Source organism: Nomascus leucogenys, chromosome 15 (assembly GCF_006542625.1).
Source record: "Nomascus leucogenys isolate Asia chromosome 15, Asia_NLE_v1, whole genome shotgun sequence".
In the NCBI taxonomy this organism is placed as follows: domain Eukaryota; kingdom Metazoa; phylum Chordata; class Mammalia; order Primates; family Hylobatidae; genus Nomascus; species Nomascus leucogenys.
In genome coordinates, this window is record NC_044395.1 from 13893152 (window position 1) to 13915209 (window position 22058).

General features: G+C 48.7%; 1 protein-coding gene across 4 annotated transcripts in view; it reads right to left on the minus strand.

Moving 5' to 3' along the window:
- GRIK4 (glutamate ionotropic receptor kainate type subunit 4) overlaps window positions 1–22058 on the minus strand; it is a 331583-nt gene that overhangs the window by 83979 nt on the left and 225546 nt on the right. For all 4 annotated transcript variants that reach the window (XM_012495813.2, XM_030829318.1, XM_030829316.1 and 1 more), the window contains one exon: window positions 5769–5876. In XM_012495813.2, coding sequence (XP_012351267.1) covers window positions 5769–5876 — 108 coding nt within the window. The remainder of the gene's footprint in view (window positions 1–5768; window positions 5877–22058) is intronic.

The following is a 22058-nucleotide window of genomic DNA, read 5'->3' on the forward strand; positions in this document are numbered from 1 at the left end:
TGACGGGCTCGAACGCCTGGAGGGGAGGAGGATTTGGAACAGGTTGAATCTGAGGTGCTGGCAGGCTATGCAGGCAGAAATGACCCACTGGGTGTTTAAAATGTGGAGCAAGGGTAAGACAGAGGCCAGAGATTGGACATGTTGTACAGAGATCAAGGCTGAAGCTGGGGAATATGTGAGACCATCAAGGTGAAGAGAAAGGGCAGAAGAGGAAGAAGAAGAGGCCCTAGGGAGAACCTGGTGTTAGAGAGTGGGGAAATGAAAGGCAATCACAGAAGACAACACAGAAGCAGCCAGGAAGGCTGCAAATCAGGGAAACATGGTCTTAGCGTCAAGGAGGAGGAAATTTGAAGACAGAGGATGTAGCCACTCCCACCATTCTCACAGGCCGAGCAGGGCTGGGAACCAGTGTGTTGATCACGTGTCACTGCCGACCTTTTGAAGGCAGGCGTGGTGGGGGCAGCAGGACTCCGTAGGATGAGGACTGAGCGAGTGCCACAGGCATGGGGGCTGTTCAGCATTTTGACAGGTTAGGAGCTAAGGGAGGCAAGGCGGCGGGCACAGAGAGGGCAGATCGCCTCTCCTCCAAGCTCCTTCCCCACCGCACACAGCAGGGCTGGGGGGTCCCAGGGGCCCACCCAATTCTGTGATTCTGTGACTCCCTACGTTGGAGGGCAGCTTGAAGGGCAGCAGCGTGTAGGAAAGGTGAAGGCGATGGTGTTTTAGGATGGGACAGTCCAGGGTATATTTATAGGCAGGAAGGGAAAATCCCTGGAAAAGGGGAGAAAAGAGGAGGAAAGAACCATGCTAGCTGGTGGAGCAAGGGCCCAGGAAGTGCAGGGTGGGGGCGGGGGGGGCGGGGTGAGGGTGAGGCCTGAGCCTGGAGGTGAGGTAGAGGGTGTGGGTGGGTTCACAGAGAGGAGGGAGCTCGTGCTGGCCCCAGAGTTGTGCTGAAAGTGGGGCAGATAGGCTTGAGGCTTGGTGTGTGGGAAGATTTTAGGTAGAGCCGCTCAGGGGATGCGACAGGGACAGAGGAGAGCTGGGCTCAGGGATTACCAAGGCCCAGCTGCAGAGGGGAGGCTGGATGCAGACAGGCAGCTGGGAGCAGGGGTGGCAGGGACAATCGGGCTTGGGTACAGGTGTGCGTGGAGAAACCTGCACATCACTATTCTAGGAGCCGGGAGAGGAAAGCACCGAAATCCTGATGGGCTGAGCTCGCTCTGACTTCTAGGCTGGGGAAGATGGAGGGCCAGACAGACCCAAGGTCATGGAGGGACCGTGCGGGAGTGCAGGGTGTGGGCGGGATTAAGTGGGCAGCCGGAAGGCAAAGGTCGTGTGTCAAGGAGCGGGAGCTCTGAGTGGAAGGTGACGTGATTCTGATTCAGGATAAGTCCACTGTCACGTCAATGAGATAGGAACGGTTGGCCCGCCTTCCACACACGCTGTCCTCAGCACAAGGGCTTCTCCCTGCACAAACTCTCCACACACTCCCCCATCTTCCACCTCACCTAGCTCATCTTTGTCCACAGAGTCACACTGCCTCCTCCTGTGCCAACCCATGTCTCAGAACTCCCCTGCTCTCATGCCAGGGCCCACACAATCGCCCTCCAATGTTTTCCGATTTGCGCCTGCTCTAAGTAGAATGGAAGTGGGGCCTGGGAGTGGGGCTGTATGGACCCAACACACTTTTTTGGCTTATGCCTCTTCCCTTTCTTACCAGTGTCTATTTCTCAGGAAAACTTGTACCTTTCAGCTTTTCCTGAACACCTGACAATGCCCTCCTTCATTCACCTCTCCTCCCCACTCATTCCCTGCTTGGTTCCCCTACCTGGCTCAGCATTAAGCACTTGCCAATCATGTGAGTAAGAAGCAAACAAATGGCTTCCTGGACAGGGCATGGCTGGGGGTTTCCATCTCAGGACTGGTAATGTCCCATTGTATCTTTGATTGTCCCAAGGGGTGTCACAAATGCTCCTCCCCAAATACTCACTACTCTCAAGTTAATTTAAAACTTATTGACATATTCAAAGTGAACAGACACAAGGCCAGTCTTGGAGACACATTGGAAAGCCCAAGGATGGGGATGGTTAGGGCTCACTGGCACTTAGGAGAATGCTGGGGTGTTGAGTGCTAGCCTGGAGCAGGGGTCCTGTGAATGCGAGGTAAGAATGCGGCAAACCGCTGAACACGGGGTCTCATACAGAAAAGGTGTTCAGGGAATGGGAGCGGCAGCCAATACCATATGTTTGCTGGCATTAACCAATAAATCATCCACACGTCCCCAAGTGTGCCCTGACCAGAGTGGGCAGACAACATGAATGCGTGCTGAGTTTTAAGGGATAAATCATTCAGGATAATCATTTGCCAGGGAAAACCCACAAATGGTCACCCCGGGACTGAATTAAGATCATCGTTCCTGGTAAGAGCTGTCGAATCGGATCAGCCACTGTAGGCACACGCGCAAGAAAAGAACCAAGGCTAACAGTTGTTTGAGTTGTACTTACCATGTTGTTAAATGTCACCTCACACACCAGTGTCCTGCCTGCACCCCACCCCTCATGAGTACATGCACGTATGTGAACAAGCACACGTGCACATATGCACAAATCAGGGTGGCTTTCCCAGACTAGCAACAGGACGCTGTGGACTTGGCGTAGCTGTGGATCTGTGCCAGAACTCCAAGCACGGTGTAATTCCGGGCTCTGAGAGGCCGGCGGTACAGCCCAGCCACTTCCCCATCTCCCTCCCGAAGTCTTGCTGACTTTTAAGGGACATCCCTACCCTGTAGGAAGGAATTCCTTCACTCAGATTCTAATTATTGAGCTCCTACTTTGTGTCAGCCCCTCTACCTTCGAGGAGCTCTCATCCTATAAGGGGAGGTAAAGCTTTAAACAACAACCTCTAATAAGAGAAATGGGAGGGGACAGGGCAAAATGCTGGAGACAAGGAAAGGACAGGAGTTAGAGCAGGGAAGGCTTTGTGGGACACATGACATCTGAGCAGAGCCTTGAAGGATGCATAGACATTTCCAGCTGGAAACAGAAATCAGAGGGAAGGGTAACCCAGGCATAAGGAACAGCATGTGCCAAGGCAGGGAGGGGCAGGATGCAGCGAGCAGGTGTTGAGCCATCCAGTGGCACTAGACCCCACGCTGCATGGGGAGGAGAAGGTGAGGTGGGCTGGGCCTGGTTACGAAGGGTTATGTCCCAAGGTAAGGGGCAGTAGGGCCTGGGCAGTGGCTGAAGGATTGTAAGGAAGGAAATGCCAGACTAATTCTAATTTTCAAATGACCACGCTGACAGGAGGGTCAGGGGACAGGCAGAGAAAGAAGGGAGCCTGCCAGCAGAGTATGGAGCGGCTCCAGAGAAAGAAGTAGAGGGGCCCCGATCCTGGATTAGGGCAGCGGCTTTGAGGATGGATAGAAAAGGACAGATCCAGAAGTTTTTTAGAGACTAAGAAGACAGCGGGAAGGAGGTCCCAGCAATGACACTGGGTGCTGCACCCCCTCCCTCGAAGTGGACTCAGCCAGGCTGTTCAACCCCAGCTGTCTGCTGGACCGCGACACCGCAACCCTCTCATCTTTCTGGCATTTTCACACTGGTTCAGATAAGCTAAGGCTGAGCAGAGATGGGCGTGGGTGAAACCCTGGGGGCTGGAACTGCTCTCTCAGTCCTTGCTTCGACAGCTCCCTCTGCCAAGAATACCCCTCCCCCCACGCTGTGTCCTCACCTCCACCAGGTCTCTGCTCAATGCTCCCTTTCTCAGAGAGGCCACCCTGACCACTGGGTATCAACATCACCAACCCTCTCAGCACCCCGGGCCCTTCCCAGCTCCAGCTCTTTTTCCTCAGCCTTGCCGCCTTCTAATTCATTGTTTGACAATATTGTTTTTTACTGTCTGTCACACATTCCTTGCTGGAATGTAAGCTCCTTACAGGCAGGGATTCTTGTCTTTTTGGTTCATGGATGCACTCTGAGCATCTACAACAGTGCCCAGCATATAGCAGCACCCAATAAACAGTCATCGCATAAATAAATGAATGAATGAAAATGTTCAGTGACCCCATCTCCTAACAATGAAGGGAAACTTAGTAGCCTGGCATTCAAGTTCCTAAGCTCTATGGACCCAACCCACTTTTCTGGCTTATGCCTCTTCCCTTTCTTACCAGTGTCTATTTCTCAGGAAAACCTGTACCTTTCAGCTTTTCCTGAACACCTGACGATGCCCTCCTTCATTGACCTCTCCTCCCCACTCATTCCCTGTCTTTCAGAGCCCATCTTTCCTGAAGGCTTTGCTGACCTCCCTATGGGAGGGGACCTCTCTCTCCTTGAAACCCCACACCTCTAGGTGTGCACCTCTTTCCAGCTTTTATCTCTTTCTGTTTACAGTAGATCAATCATTTCAGCCCAGGGCACCTGGGCCCCAGGAGTTCATAAAGGTAGTGATGGAGGTCCTTGAACTCTTTTCAGTATCTCCAAAAGCCTAAAAGACACGGACACATTTGCAGACCTTGCACAGTTAGCAATGATAAGGCTGAGGAGGCGAACTCATGCATCGCCTCTTTGCTTTGGGCTGCAATGATATCGGTGTGGTACCACTGGCTATCTCCTGCTAATAAGATGCTGGGCCAGGCAGGGAAAAGTGCTTTAGGTTAGTTGAAAGGGGGAGGGGAGGAACAAACTAATTACTGCTTAATACATGTAGTTGGTTTAATTGACAAATCTTTTAAACATAAGGTCTTCAGAGGGGAAGACAAATAATATATTGGCAATGTATGCACTTGACTTATCCCGTCTACTAACTTACAACCTCAGGATAGAGAACAGAGCTGAGTCCTACTCATCTTTGGTCTCCAGGACTGGGTACAGCACCTGGCACATGGCAGGGGGACAGGGAAGGGAGGGTGAACTTGGCAATTACTGAATAGAAGAGAATCAAATAAAAAAGGGCACATGGTCTCTTGCCCTATAGAATTTTTTTTTTTTTTTTTTTGAGACAGTCTCACTCTGTCACCCAGGCTGGAGCGCAGTGGCACGATCTCGGCTCACTGCAACCTCCGCCTCCTGAGTTAAAGTGATTCTCGTGCCTTAGCCTCCCAAGTAGCTGGAATTTCAGACGTGTGCCACCATGCCCAGCTAATTTTTCTATTTTTTTTAGTAGAGACAGGGTTTCACCATGTTGGCCAGCTTGGTCTCAAACTCTTGGCCTCAAGTGATCTTCCCACTTCAGCTTCCCAAAATGCTAGGACTACAGGCATGAGCCACTGCACCTGGCCTCTTGCCCTATAGATTGAGAACTCTTTTTACCACCTGGAAATGAAGAAACAGGCCATGTAAACCCACTGATATTCCCATGTCCCCTTCAGGATGTGGTGGGGGAGGGTCCTGTTTTGTACACAGCAGGCACCCAGCAAGGTGGGCTGCTGGGAAGGGGCAGGGGTCCGCAGGGTCTGGATCCAGCTCCCCGCTCTGTGTCATAGGTCCCCTTCCCTTGCTCCTGCACAGTTGCCCCAGCTGTCAGGGTGCCCCCAAGAGGCATCCACAAACTGTGGTGTCTCTCCACCCCAACCCTCCCCCCACCTGCTCTGGAACTCATCAAATATCATTTCCATATGAAACAGCAACTTGAGTGTAATTATGCTGTCATAAATTGGACTCAGTGCTGTGATTACAGCTCCCATCTTCTGTTCAAGGGGGAGCCTGTGAGTGCTCAGAGCTGGGGAGTCACCCCAGGGAGCTGCAGCTGGGAGCCCGGGAGAGCCCACTTACCAGGATGGTGGTGACGACCAGGGTGGTGTTGAAGAGAGTGTCCGAGATGTTAGATGCATAGAGGCGGCTGTCCATGCTGAGGCCCTCTGCCACGTGCCACTGGCCGATCTGAGGAGACCAACGGAGAGGACTGGGAAGAAATGGTGGCCTCCAGAGCTGGAAGGAGCCAAGAGGCTGACCTCTGCCTCCAGCTGGGCTGCATGTGAGCAGGGAGGGGTGTGGAGCCTGGAGCAGGGGGCTGGACTGCAGAAGCGAGACTGTTACCCAGAGCTGGGGGGCTGAGGGAAGCGGGGACTGTAACAGTCAGGGAGGAAAGGAATAAGGAGGTGGCAGAGGAAAATGGAGAAATAAATCAGGAATGAATGCAGTTTGGTGAAGTTCTCTCACACAGAAAGGAACGGAACTTGTGGAATCACATTATTTTGAGGCAGGGATGGGCTGCGGAGCTCTTTTGATCCGGCCTGCCTTCAATCATTTCTGATCATCAAAATAAGAACCAGAAGGCTATACTGGAGAGAACTATGCCCTTTGATAAATATTTGCTGGATGGCTGAATGAATGAATGAACCTAAACAGGTCTAGTCCAGATTGACTCATTTATTAGCTGTGAGAACTCAGGCAAGTGATTCTCATCTTTCAGAACCCGTTTCCCCATGTATAAATGGGGATGATAATGCTTGTCCTGCCTTCTCGGAGCTTCTCATGTATGTGCCAGTGGGTGTTCCATTATTTACCCAGACCCAGGAACACAGATCTCAACAGTGAAACCTTAGAAAAGTGACTGAACCTCTCTGAGCATGTTTTCTCATCTAAAAAATGGGGATAATAATAGAAACCTCATTGGGTCATTGTAAGAATGTATTTAACCTGGCACTCAATACATGCTGCTTTCCTTCCACGTTGTCTTTTGTTTTCTCTCTCTGTTGTGTTTTGTTTCCTTTATTTTGTTTTTATTTTATTGTGATAAGAACACTTAATACGAGATGTAGTCTTTTGTTTTTTGAGAAGGAGTCTTGTTCTGTCACCCAGGCTAGAGTCCAGTTGTGTGATCTTGGCTCATTGCAACTTCTGCCTCCCGAGTAGCTGGGATGACAGGTGCCTGCCACCATCCCCAGCTAATTTTTGTATTTTTGGTAGAGATGGGGTTTCACCATCTTGGCCAGGCTGGTCTCAAAACTCCTGGCCTCGAGATCCACCCACCTCGGCCTCCCAAAGTGCTGGGATTACGGGTGTGAGCCACCGTGCCCAGCTGAGATGTACTCTTTTACCAAGTTTTTAAATGTACAATACATTACTGTCGTCTGTCTCATTGTCTCAAAGACCTCCAGGTGAAAAAAATCCACAACTTACTCAGTTCTTCATTCTGGTAAGTTACCTAAATCTAAACTCAACAGCAATGGGTTTTTAGATTGCTTGCTTTTCCCAACGGATCTCTCCCTTTAGTTATTTTTTTTAATAAGACATGGGGTCTTATTATGTTGCCCAGGCTGGTCTTGACCTCCTGGACCCAAGTAATCCTCCCGCCTTGGCCTCCCAAAGTGCTGAGATTACAGGCGTGAGCCACTGCACCTGGCCAGAACTCTTTTTATACATATAAAAATACACACACACATATCTATATACATAAAATCCCAATATATCTCTACTAGCTGGAGCCCCTGGCAAATCATTGCTGTTGCTGAGTGTTTTCAGGTGGGCAGCCAGGAGAGACGGCTGGCTAAAAACACAATGAAATGCACACACCCTTTTCTGCCAGGCTTCTGCAGGCATCAGCAGCCGCTTCCCTGGAAGACCCACACAAGTTCCATAGATGCCATGTGGTTCTATTCTGCAGAGCTGGGCTCCGGGTTCTTTTACGGAATTTCCAGCAACAATAAAGACATGTTGCACCCTTTCCTGCTGCCCCCACCCTATGGGGCCAGAGGATTGAGAGTGAGAGGCAGCGGCTCTCTGCCTTCACAGTCTGGAGAAGGTGGAGAGTGTGGATGGCAGGGCCAGCCAGGCCCACCCCAGACCATCAGCTGGGAGCTCTCGTGGGCCTCCAGTTCCAGGCAGGAGCCTTATGGTCTCTACAGTTGGGCCTTTCATGTGGAAAAGGGGAGATGACCAAATGCTCCCATCCGCGCCCTGCAAGAATGCCACCTGGAAAAGGGTGGGCAGCTGTCCCCATCTCTGCAAGGGCAGCATGGTTCTGTGTGTGTTCACGTTCCTTTTCAGTTTACAAGCAAGGCCTCATACATATCCATACAACAAGCCCCATTTTACAGATAAGGAAACTGAGGCCAAAACAAAAGAGGCCACCCAACCTGCCTGAGGTCACAGAGCCTGTCAGCTGAGAGGCCTGAGTTTAAGCCCTGCACTCTTAAGCCCAGATGAATCTTCCTGAGGAAGCCTGCCTGGTCATCCTGTCTGACTCCTCCACCATTCAATTGCACATGCTTGTTTACCTATGTGTCTTCCCCATGAGCAGCCTGTGTGGCTCAGGACAGCAGGTGCTGGCCTTATACTTATGCTTGTACCCTTGCTCTGGGCCTGGCCTTGGAAGTGGGGGAAAACCATCGTCTATCAGCAGATTGCTGTTGTTGGTGAGGCACGGGCAGAAGGCACTTTCTCTTTCTCTGAGCCCTCCTCTGGCCTTGGGAGCTCCTATTGTCTCTTAAAGGGACCAGCCAGGCCATGTTATGGCCTGAGATTCCCCTTCCTCCTCCTCTCTGCATGGGTGAGGGATGAGCTGTTAGGTTTCCAAATGAATGGGGAAAGGGTAATAGTTACTGGACACCTGATGTGTTAGATGTGTCAAGCCTATCATCTCTGAATTCTCCCATCAACCCTTTCAAGTAGTTACACTTGTTTCTGTTTTAGTTATGAAGAAACTGAAGCTCAGAGAAGTCTAATGGCTTGCCTAAGGTCCCCCGGATGGCAGGTGTAGCACAGGCTTGAACCTAGATCTGTCTGACTCTGAATTCTGTGATCTTTCTTGTTTCTGCTGCTGTCTCTTACGGTGGGGATACGAATGTGCCCTTCACTTAAGCAGGCCAGGCTAACCGGGGAATGGCTTCTAGGGCCATTCCATTGAGAAGTCCAAATACATAGCTTTCTTCTCCTTGGTCTTGACACTCCACAAAGCCAGGTGAAATTATTGTCCTCAAAGAGCCTCAGTTTCCCTGTCTGAAAAATGGATAGAATTGGCCCCCAGTGGTCTCCTAGGCTGGGAGGGGCTATATTTAGGCAGAAAGAACAGAAAGAGCAATTGGGCTAGATGTCAGCACTGGGATGTCTGGAACAGGACTGAACTCCTTAGAGTCCTTTCTGTCATCCTAAACCTCATACCAACAGAGCCAGTAAGACCTCAGCTCCCCGCTACCCACTTTCCCACCTCCACTGTTCTCAAGGGATCTAATCCTCACTAACCACTTGCTCAAAGAAGCCCCATCCCCAGACTCCCTGGTCTCACCCAAGCCATGAGATAGGTAAAAGCCAGGGGTAGAAACTATATACCCAGAGCCAGATCCAACAGCCTGAGCAACGCACCTTCCCACCTCCCTCCTCTGGGGACATGGCAAAGAGACTAATTAGCCCCCAAGCTCCAGTCAGGAAATGAATCCCCCACCCACCCTCCCATTAGCCCCCAAGAAATTAATAAACTCATCAGATCCAACAAAGCGGCTTGGCAGCTATTACCCAGTGCAATCTAATTGCAGAAAGGCAGTGGGAGGGAAAGGGAGATTCAGAGCCAGGAGCCCTGGGATACAGGCTAATTGCCCCACCCACTGGGCACCCTCAAAGCCACACACGTGCCAGGAATGGGCAGGAGATATAGCTCTTTCATCACTGACAATCTGTGGCTCTGCCTCCAGCCAAATCCCTTTGCTCCACCCTGCTGACACCTGCCCCCCAAACCTCCTATAGGAACAGCTGTTTTGTAAGCCGCTTCCACATGCCCACATGTGCAGGCTTGATTTTGCTTCAAATAATGTCTCTCCTTGGCTCCCTCTATACTTTCTGTCTCTTGCACTTGCTCTGCCTTTCCACTGTTTAGAGGCCCCAGGGGTTGCAGTGAAGGAGGAGAAGGTATGGATTTGGACAGGGCCACTGCTAGCCTACATACGGCATCTTAATGCAGATAAGAAAAAAGCACCCCTCTGGGCTGATGTGGCCCTGCCAGTGCACCCTGGGAATGCAGAGTTCGAGCTGGACTTCATCCTTGGGCGTCACACAACCAGAGCCACCAATGCAAAGTTGGACAGGAGTTTAACCTGGCTTCTCTGCTGATGAGCTATGTGAACTTGGGTGAGTTAGTGAATCCCTCTGAGCCTGCTTCCCCCATCTATAAAATGGGGATTAAAACAGTAATTATTACCTCATAGGGTTCTTAAGATTAAGAGAGATGGTGTATGTACAAAGTACTGTGTCAATCCTTATTAGTTTTTAATACCATTGCCCAAGGCAGAAGGTGGGATCTCCTGTGTGCTCTGTGAAAGGCTTCACACTATGGGCTTTAGCTGATTAGGCAGATTAGGACAGTGTCTCAAAGTATAGTTCCCAGACCAACAGTATCAGCATTAGAAATGCAAATTCTCTTCTTCTCTGAGATGGACATTTAAAAAAAAATTTAAAACTGAAAACAAATGCAAATTTTTGGGCCCTACCCCAGAATGACTAAATCAGAAATTCTAGGAGTAGTGCAGGCTGCGTTAGAGCAGAGCAGAAAGACCAACTCAGACGCCCAACAGGATGACAGAGAAATGTTAGGGTGCAGAGATTAACAGTGCTTCAGTGCCTGCCCATGCTTGGTTAGGAAATGTTTACAAACTGGCTCTCCTGGGGGGAAAAAAAAAGACCCTGATGTGTAGCATTTGCCAATTTCTGTGGTGTAAACACACCCGCTATGGCTGATTTAAAGCTGACAACATGATGTCACCAAGCACAGAGCTGGGAACAGATGTGTACAACGGACTCTTGCAGGCAGGGCAAGCGGGCTCCAGCACATGACTGGTTCCCGCCATACTCACACAGGCTCTGTGCTGGGCACTAGAAGGTGATGCCTACTAATCCCATTGCCACCCCCACTGTATTCATTAAGGAAAGCAGGGTCCAGATAAGTTAATAGTTTACCTAAGTCGCAGAGCTGGTGAGTAGAAAAAATAGTATTCCAGACAAGGCCAATGGCTGCTTAATTGGTTCCACAATATTTAAAACAAATGTGTAGTCTTTCTACCTACAGATTTCTTAATGCCATTACAAGAAACATTTTATGATAGGACTTCTTAGTTAAATATTAAAATTTAGGTAAATATAACCGATATGGGATGTGTTTGCACGTACATAGAATGTATCATTTACCCAACATCCCCAGGGGACATAGGTGGATATAAATTAATAATGATCTTGCTCCTTAAGCATTAAAATTTGGGAGAGTTTATTTATTCAAAACCATTGTTTCCAAAACTCCTTTCTAAAGGAATTATTATGTTCCTCTGTCCTCTTGAACAGGGAGCCTGTCTACCTTAATATGCAGTGTTATCATCACGAAGCCAGTTATTACACTGTGCCGTGATACAGTGCTACCCTTGGGGTTACTGAAATGTGGAAGGCCACTGCCTGCAGTTCTGCGCTTTTATAAGTTAATTTGTCTGCTTCTCATAGTGTCTGTTTCTTTTCTCACTGTGAGCCATCACTTCTTGCTCCTATTACGACTGCTGTCTCTGAGCCTCTGTTTTTCCAGGACCCCTGGGTAGAGCAGCCAGGGACCAAGCTTGAAAGAATTTTAAGGAGAGCCTAGACAAGGGGGCTGATGGGGCCACAGGGTTGTAGTGAATGGTTCTGTGGCATCAATAGGGGCTACCCATAGTCCTTTGGAAAGGTGATGACTGTACAACTGAATGAGTGTCAGGGACTTGGATTTGGTCTGTTGTGTGACCCCAGGTCAATATAAGCAAGCTGGTCACTTCTGCAGCAATGCACTCCAGAAAGTCCTGCACCCAGGAGCCAGGGCCACAGGGGTCCTCTGGGGCTTCCTGACAGAGGCTGCAGTGTGTCACCTGGCATCAGGAGACCCGCATTAGTACCTGGCACTATGGCCACAGGTGGGTGACCCTGAGCAAGTCAATTTCCTGGAGCCTCAACCCTCCCCAGCCTCCACCCTAGTCAAAATCCCCACTGACCTTGCCTGGGACTAGAATCCATTCTGGGCCTCCCTGTTCTGTTCTTCACACAGCAGCAGCCAGTCGTCACTACCAAATCTCACATACATGCCAGTCCCTGCTTAAAACCCTTCAATTCTTTCCATGTTGGCTTAAGGATAGAGACCAAAACCCTTACTATGGCCTGCAAAGCCCCATGAGGTCTGTCCTTTGCCCACTCTCCATCCTCTTCTCATGCTCTTCGGTCCAGCTTTACCTGTGCTGCAGCCACACCTACCTTCTTCCCGCATTCAAGTGCAACAAGCTCCTTACCGCCACAGCCTTTGCACATGCCATTCCCTGTCTGGAACTCTCCTTGCCACATGAACCCCTGCCCCCCAGCCCCTTTCAGCTAGTTTAGGAGTTGGCAAGCCCGGGACTACAGGTGGAATCCAGCCCACTCCCTATTTTCTGAAATAAAGTTTTATTGGAATGTAGCCCCGCCCATTCATTTGTGCATTGTGACTGCTTTCGTTTACAAAAGCAGATTTGCTCAGAGCCATGTGACCTGCAAAGTCTAAATATTTATCATGTGGACCTTCATAGAAAAAAATTTGCTGAATCTTGATCTACTTTACATCTGCTAATCCCCTCAGGCTTCAGCTCAAAGGTCCCTTCCTCCAGGAAGCCTTTCCTTGCTAATCCCTCAAAGTCGGACTCCTCCCAGAACCACATTCTTTTCCTTCCAAACATTCATTGATGTGATTATGCTTATGGCCTATCTTTCTTACTAGATAATAAGCTTCATGAGAGTAGGGATCATGGCCAGCTTTGACTGCCCTTTTATCCCTAGAGCCTGGCACAGTGCTTAGCTTATCACAGATGCTCAATAAAATCGAGTTAAGTGAATGCACCAGGAACATTGCCTATAGTATCTCATTTAACCTTCAGCCTATCTTTAAGAGGGAGTTACTTTTGTACTCATTCTACAGATTTTAAACGTCCTGAATCTTAGCAAGGTTAGGTCATGAATGTCCCCAAAGTCACATGCTGCTAAGTACCAAGATGGGGATGTAAACCCATGCTTTCTGCATCCCCAAAGCATGTGCTCCTAACCACTGTGCTATTTTGTTTCACAGTCAAGACAGCGATGGGAACAGGCGTAGCACAGCACCTGGCATGTAAGCAGGGATGAAATGAACTTTGCCAAGTCCTTTCCCCTCTCTGTGGCTCGGATTCCTTCCAGGCTGCAGTCAGTGAGCCCTCAGGCCCTTTCCTGTAGACCAGTCCTGGAGGCCCACGGGCTCACCTGGGTGTCATCCCTGGGACTTGCATGCCCTGCCGCTGAGGGGGAGCCCTGGCAATCCTGCCTGCTCACAGCTCTCACTCCTGCCTAGAATCACACAGGGCTGTCATTTTGCCACTTTGTTCCCTCTCAAGGAGGTAAAAAGAGATACATTTTTAAAGCCTCGAGGGATTTCCTCACATCTTTGCCTGCATCCGTGGGTGTGCACGCAGCACTATAACATTTAATATTTTATGTACATTTAGATGATTGTTCTTTGCACTCAGCGGTGCCAGGATCCAGCTTCTTCTAGGGAGGCCACCGTAACCCCAAGGCAGGGTAAGTCCTTCGGCTTCAGACTCAGGTTTTGCAAACACTTATTGATCACCTTTGCATTCTGGGCACTCAGCCATGTGCTCTGCTGACATAAATTTCCTTGATTCTGCACAACAACCTTGTTATTATTCCCACCTGAGAAATGTAGGCTTAATGGAGGTACTCCAGACAACAATAATAATGCTTAATGTAGGCACTTTCATACAAGTTTCTGTTGAATAAATGAATGAATGAATGAAAGTGAGACTCAGAGATGTCAAGCAACTTGCTGAGGGTCACACAGTTAACAGGAGATTAAACTGAGATTGGAACTTAGGTTCTATTTATTACTATACCATCTGGTTGAGTTAGGACAGGTGTATGTTGTCTTGACCTTAAGGCCTGGGCCTTCCCACATTCCTGTCTGATCATCATGAACTTGTTTACTGAATATAGTCCTGAAGGGAGTCACTTCAAAGAATCCATATGAGTGATCCTGGCCAGGGCCCAGAGTGGTTGCTTAGGAGCTAGCTTGGCACAAGGGGATTCAGGGGGTATAAGAGACCCACATTTTTTTTTTCCTACTCTCCCATGCATAAGCTGTATGAGCTGGGGTAAGGCATTTAACCTCTCTGAACCTTCTCCATCTTGAAATAAATGACCTGCCTACCCATAGTACAGCATTGCTGTTGTTGATAAGCAACGGAGATAATGTACATGATGGCCCTTGACGAGCCACAATAAGCCATGGGAACATAAGATAATGGTACCGTTAAACGGTGCCTGTAATCCTAGCACTTTGGTAGGCCAAGGCAGGCGGATTACTTGCGGTCGGGAGTCCAAGACCAGCCTGACCAACATGGTGAAACCCCGTCTCTACTAAAAGCAGAAAGTTAGCCGGGCATGGTGGCACATGCCTGTAATCCCAACTACTCCGGAGGCCGAGGCAGGAGAATCACTGGAACCCAGGAGACGGAGGTTGCAGTGAGCTGAGATCGTACCATTGCACTCCAGCCTGGCCAACAAGAGTAAAACTCCACCAAAAAAAAAAAAAAAAAAAAAAGTAAGCTCTTTCTATTTTATTCTATTTCAGATCCTTGTTCTCCAAGGACATCCAAAGTCAGATGAACCATAACCAATGACTCTTTTTTCTTTACTCTCAGGTTCAGGGTACTAAGTCAAAGTTCTCACTAGGAAAGATGCATATTAATAATGTATTTGTGGCTTCTTGAGTGCACAGAAGTGATTTTGACATATAGGCAGGAAAAGTGACATTCGGGTGAAAATATTATGGCCAGGGATCCCAGGAATAAACTGAGATTGTTAGAGTTTCAAAGTCTCTTATATTATATAGATTTGTACTTTGAAATAAAACCAACTAAAAAGGTTTGTAATATTAGCCTCCGTGGTGAACACCTTGGCACGAAGGAGTAAATGCTTACTGCATTTAAATCTAATATCTCCAATCATAAAAGTTTCATTCACAGAGGAGACTGAGTCAGGAGTAAGCAAGAGCCCAACTGAGTCCTGGAGTGGGTGATCTGAAGTTGGCCAAAGGCCGCATTCTAGTAGCAGAGGGAACCATCAGATACGTGCCTGTGCAGAATAATGCTGAAAATTCAGGATCAAAAGAAAGCAATGGTAAATGCCAAGGGTAAGAGATCAAAAACAAGTCCAGGGAAGGCTGGGAAGACTCAATGTCAAGTAAACTCTAACTGGGCTTTATTAAGCCTGCAACTCAGTTGGTCCAAGGCAGTATTTTGTTAAACTGTGGGTTGCAACACATTAGTGGGTTATGAAATCAATTCAGTGGGTCAAGACATGCATTTTAAAAAGCAAATCTATACCTAGAATAGATCAGGGTGTAATGCACATAGCAGGGGTACCTTGTTTCACAAGCTTTGGTTTCAGTTACATGTAGATGGATGTTTATGTGCATCCTGAATTGCAACCCAAATGTAAGTCATGCTCAAGAAGTGTGCAAATGCCTGGCATAGGAGATTTGGACACTGTATCTGTTCACTACTCTATCATCACACCTTAGCTGAGTACCTGGAACATAACTGGTTCTCAATAAATATATTTTTTTGCATCAATGAACTCCTACTGCTGGTCACTTGTTATAACTGAAGGACTAACTACAGTATAAGAAAATTATACAAGCTAAGACTTTTGAACACTTACCATATGCCAAGTACTGGACTAAAGGCTTTATATTTTGTCATCTCATTTAATCTTCCCAACCACATGACAAGGGAAATGCTGCCATCATCCCTGTTTTACAGATAAGAAAACTGAGGCTCTGAGAGGTTGGGTTTCTTGCCCAAAGCTCCATAGTTAATGCAGATTCAAACCCAGGCAGGTCTGCTATGCTACTAGATATAGATACTAATACTAATAGTTATTAATTCTATTGGGTTGGGACTATATAGTTAAACATTTAGTAAACATTTGAATCCTTATCCTTTATCCATTGGCATTTGCCACAAACGTTCCTGCCTCAGACCCCATATCCCTGAAGGTGGCCTTTGCTACCCCTTGTCTTTGACTCTGAGTTACATATTTAGAAGAGGATACGTAAATAAAGCTTGAGGAAGGGGAGGCTAGGCGGCAGAGAAATAAGCAGAGTGGGAGTTCTGGCTTCCCAACTGGCTCTGCCATCCACCACAACCACCTCTGTGTGGCCCCACTCAGGCTCCTCACACTCCCCTTCCCCTGGGGTTTCCCAGTCATCCACCAAGCTTCAGCCTGAATGTCACCCCTCAGGGAGGCCCCTCCCAGTCTTTTGTCTCCATCAAGACCCACATCACAGACTTGTGCACAGTGCCCTGAACTACTGCTTTGTAGCACTCATCACATTTGTAATCATATAGTTATTTAGGTAATTATTTGTTTCACGCCCCTCTCCTGTACTAGGGTGAAGAGACTCCATCTTGTTCACTATCATATGCCCAATACCTAGCATCAAATTGGCACTTACTACATACTGGCTGGATGCATGAATAAATTCCCTTTTGTGGCTCCAGCTTCCAGGGCAGTGCCTGGCCTATACAGGGTGCTCAATAAATATCTGTTGAATTGAATTACAAAGTTCCTTTGGGCAAGTCATTTCTTTTTATCTTTAGTTATCTTACCTATAAAAGAAGGATATAGGCTTGCCCCTTCCAGCTGAAACAGGAATTCCTGAAAATGCTGGGTATATTTATAAAGTGAAGTAAATTTGCAAAGTGGCTTGGGGCAGAGCCTGAGAGAGATGGGCTTATTCTTTTTTACTTTTGTGAGTGTCAGCAGCTCTCGTCTGAGCAGTTGCCTGAGCATGCAATCCCAGAAGGCCTTAGACAGGTGACAGTAGGAGGCCATGGGCAGCACTGCTTCCCTGGCGTGAAGGTGAGGCAGGTGGCCACTGATGTGAGGGATACAAGGAAGGCTCCTCTCCATCTGCCACAAAACAGCCCTGAGCTCCACGAAATGAAGGTAGAAACAGGAAGGGTGGAATAGATGTGTGGACCCAAGAAACACAACTAAGGAAAAAGGAAAGAGGCTTTAGAAAGGAAGATTTCTGCCCAATAGATGGAAGAACTTTCCAAGAATGAGAGCTTTCCAAGATGGAATATACTCTTCCCATAGGTGACACTGGAGGCATTCAAACAGACTCTATGATAATCCATTTGCAAGAATCCAAGCAGCCAATTAGAGTGCTGGTCTAGAAGCCCCTTATTATTCTTTTTGACCCCAGGAATATAAGATCTGGATTCTACTTCTGCATCAGGGGAACCAGGAGAAAGGTAGGACATCAACAGGAGATGAAGTCCTTGCTCTTTGTGAGAAAACAGGAGAACAAGAGTATGGGGCAGTGAACGCAGAGAAAAGGCCACTGTAGGAAAACTTCAGCTACTCATACGTTTGCTCATTCCTGGTCTTCTCTCCTGGCTGAAACTCATTACAGGTGATTCCATTATTCATGGTAGTTCTGTTCTATAAAGTTGCCACAAACACTGAATTAGGGAATACCGAACCATTTTTGTTCCTACGGGAAATACAGGGCTAGGTTCCTATGAGTCTCTGGTCACGGTGTTTTCCTCAATCAATCAATCACTTTGTTTTACATGTGTTGCTGTTTGCAGGCACCTCGCTTAATATATGTTGTTGATGTATTAACATTAAACAACAGCACGCTCACTCAGCCAGAATGCAGCTTACCTAACACACGTGCTTTCTCTGGAAGGCACATCACTGTTCTTGTAGTTAGGAACACTAGATAGCACTTCAGCACTATGCTTAGGGGTCATTTTAAACAGAAACATTGCCAAGAAAAAGCACAAAAATAGACAAGATGTGGCATGAAGTGGACTGTGAGAAGGACACTTGTTTACAGTATGAGAGCTGAAACAAGAAGACACGGTGCAGCCTTGTTCAGCCTCAGCTGGGAACGTGCATATCGGTGATTCCAATTTTTTGCTGCTCTGTGCATGTCTGCAAAAGCGCTGTATTGATTTGGGGGTTACAAATAGATTTTAGCAAGTAGTCGAATTTGCAAACATGGAATCCACAAATAATGAGGATCAACCGTACTTGTCTGCTCTCGAATGTGTAGCTTGTGCCAAGACCTGCCCAGACTTCCATCCCTAATCCCCAACGTCTGGCATAGGAAGCAGAATTTGGTCTAGCCCTCACCGCTCCTCCTGCCAAAGAGAATAAAACCACATTGGCTGTTCTCAGAGATTCCAGTGACAGTGAAAATAATAGGGCAGGAGTGGAGCTCAGTCCACCCCAGTCAGCTCTGACTAAAAATGCCACCCCTGAATGATGCTCGTATGAACTTAATAGACTTCCCACCTAGCTCAGAGTTTCTGAAGTTAAATTTCCCAGAGACGAGCTGTGAGGATGCTCAGATCTCCTTTCTTTTTGGACAGAAGAACTAAGTGATTTTAAGAATTTCTGTTGCTGGCCAGGCGTGGTGGCTCACGCCTGTAATCCCAGCACTGTGGAAGGCTGAGGCGGGCAGGTGACCTGAGGTCAGGAGTTCGAGATCAGCCTGACCAACATGGCAAAACCCCATCTCTACTAAAATACAAAAATTAGCCAGCCGTGGTGGCAGGTGCCTGTAATCTCAGCTACTTAGGAGCTTGAGGCAAGAGAATCACTTGAACCCAGGAAGTAGAGGTTGCAGTGAGCCAAGATCGTGCCATTGCACTCCAGCCTGGGCAACAAGAGTGAAAGTCTGTCTCAGAAAAAAAAAAAAAAAAGAATTTATGTTGCCTACACCCCAACTTCCTCTTCTTTTCTTGCATAGTCGAAAATCTCACAGACTCACTTTTAAACATTTTGGGGGATGATCAAATTGGCCTTCCTCAAACTGCCACGTGCAGAGTGCATGGCAGGATCCGTCAACAGGAGGACTCATCTGCATACCCCTCTTTCACCTCCAGGAAGCTAGAAGGTGTTTTGAATTAGCTGCTGAGGAAAGAATTTATCAGAGAGCTCAGGCATGCTGGAGATTTTTCATCTTACAAGAAAATTACTGCCAAAGAACATGACACAGGCAGGCCATGCCTGGCTTCATTTGTTAAACGCACCAGGTGGAGAAGTATCTTGGGAAAGCTGGTTGTATTCATAACACAACTTTGCGCTCTGAGTGGCAGATGCCAATTGAACTCATGGTTTTAATGAAGCGCCTGGGTGGAAGGAAGCTGGTTACTTGCCATCCTTCTGGAACTCAGGACATTGAAGTCAGTAGAATGCTGGAGGGCAGGGGAGGATGCAACTTCCGAGCTTTCTGCGATGGCCTGAGCATGGCCTGGCTCTGCCCCTAGCTGGAAGCTGGCTCACAGCAGGCAGCTAGCATGTGCGCGGGCCTTGCAGTGCTCTGGCTGGATGGGGAATTTTTAGTTTTGGGCGTGTCAGCAGCTCTTGTCTGAGCAGCACTCTGTCAGGCAGGCCTTCGAGGTGCTGGGATTCTCATAGGAGTGGTACCACAGCTTCTGCTTCCCTCAGCTTCACACCCAACCAGAGCCACTGCCAAATGGAACCAGTGAGGCTGCCACATTAGAGAGTGGAAAAAGGAGGGGTCAGGGATGGAGGAAGGAGAGCTGCAGGAGAGGGAGAGGCTGTGGGGAGGCCATCCTTAAGCCCTGAGTGGCCAGCCTGGTAGAGCTGGTGTGCACCCTGCCTGGCTGGCATGGGCCGGTCTTTGCGTGGTTACAGCCAGAGTGACCTGGCCCTGGGCGTCTCGCTCACCCCCACTTTGTTCTTCTCTCTGCCCCGAGCCAGCCTAGAAGCGAGATTCCAGGAATACGGCACACAAAGATAGACAGATACATAGATAGTCATCTCTGTGTGAGATGACAGAACTAAAATTTGCAAATATAGTAGAATCCTCAAAGCACAGCTATAAACAATGTTTCATTTTGCTCTCACAATAATTTTATGATGCACATAAAGCAGATATGAATGTGATCACCATCCCTGCTTGACTGAGGAGGAAATTGAGAAACAGAATGCTAGAACAGAAACTGGGAGAGCTGGGACTCTTCCCTGAGCCTTTGACCATGAAGCCTTATGCTCTTCCCAGTGCCCCACACTGCCTGCTGCTGCATGTGGCTCCCTCACCTCCCTGGATCCACCTTTGTTCTCTCCCCAGGCCTGCCTGCCTGCAAACCCCACACCTCTGGCCGGTGGCCTGGCCTCCCTCCCATCAAAGCTGACTGACGCAGGCTGCTTCCTGAGACCGAATTAGCAGGTCCGCCTCTTCCAGCTCTTCCAGGCATGAGCTGGCTGAAGAGGCACGGAAAAGAGTCACTGGGAACTGGCAAACTTCCCCAGACTGATCTCAGGCGGAAGCGTGATCGGGCACATTATAAGAAATACATTTAAAATGCAGCACTTTAAAACCCTGCTCTTCTGCCCAAAAGCAGCCCCCAGCTCGAAAGTTTAAGTAGCTCTAATTTGTTTGCTGGCTGATGTGTGAATAAGCTTCTGCAGTCAGTGAATTTTCCATCAAAGCTGATAAGCAGGAAGTCCCTGTGCTTTGGGAGAAAGCACCAGACTTATGTGGGCCAGGAAGGCAGGAGAGAAAACGCCCTTCAGGTTACACGCTGCCAAAGCCAGCTCATCTGCCCCTTGCCCGTTGTCCCTGGGGTGGACAGGAGAGCCTGATTCGCTCACAGGAGAAAGTATTTCAGAGCCTTTTAGTGAAGTAGGGGAGCACTGTTCTTGGAGGATGGAAAGAAATGGAAAGGGGGAAAGATATCAGTGATTGAAGGGGCCTTCTGCTTCAATTTTCAAATTCCAGTTGTCAGCGGGGAGGTTTGTCACAGGAAATCTCTCTTGAACAACTTGGCAAACAGTAGCTTTAGAGAACTCTCAGGACAAAATCCTCAGGTCCCCAGGGCTCTGGTGTCCCCCTTGGCTATGAGCTCCTTAGGCCTGGACTACACATCTGTGTGCCCCCTGCACACCTGCCCGGGGCCCAGGGAGGTGGGCTGTGCACACACCAGTCCCTTGTTCGCTCCTGTATTCGCTCTCCAAGCCTGCACTGAGCACCACTCTCAGCTGGCTCAGGGAGCCCCCAGCACTGAATAATAGTGTGAAAAGGCTACAGTAGAGGGAGCACATAAACAGAGCACTGGCCTGGTGCTTGCAGGAGCTGGGGGTTAGGGAAGCCTCACTGAGCTGAGTTTTGGAGATGTGAGTAGGAGTAGCCAGGTGAGAAATGGGAGTGGGTACGGGTGCACTGGCACGGGCATGTGAGAGAGCCTGGCATGCCTGACCGTCACAGCTTCTGGAATTGCTGGGGCAGAGAGTCGGAAGGGCCAGTGCAGACGCGGGGACTCAAAGGTATGCAGCACCCAGCACCTGTCATCCTGAAAGCAAATGGGGGCTGCCAAGGGGTTTTAAGCCCAGGAATGATGCTCTCACAGATGTGTTCTCTGGTAGGAAAGATGGACTCACTGACCTCCAACTATCTTAAGAATTTCTGACATTCTATGAGATGTCGTCAACTATTTTAAACCTCATTCCAATTCCCCTTCTCCTGGTTCCTTAATTAAAAAGAAGAAATAAGTGACTTCTCAGTAACCTTCAAAGCAGCCCCCCAGCCACCCATCTCTTTTTCTGCTCCCTCCACCCGGATCTGCCGTCTCAAAGTTTCCTCATCAACGGCAAAGTCACTCCCACTGGCTCTGGGGGAAATCGCCTGTCAAGCAGCCTCCTCAGCGGGCCCACGGAGGTCTGTTCCCCAGACAGAGAGCTGGCACTCAAGGCTGCTGATTCCCAGCAATCAAACCTGGCTCCAACACTCTGAGCCAGGCTCCGGCAGAAGCAGCTTCAAAGGATCTGCATATTTATGGTAAATTCCTTCCTCAAATTGAAAATGTATTAGACAGTAGCAATCACAGTATTCTCAGAGCTACCTTCCCCCTCCCACCGCCCCAACCTGTCTGAGCCTTAATAGTCCTTCTCCTTAGCACAGAAGGGGCTGGAGCTATGATGGGGTCAGCTCATTATAAGAGGGGCTGGGGTCAAGGGCACAGATGCCAGGGGTACCTCTCCATGGAGAGCATGAAATCC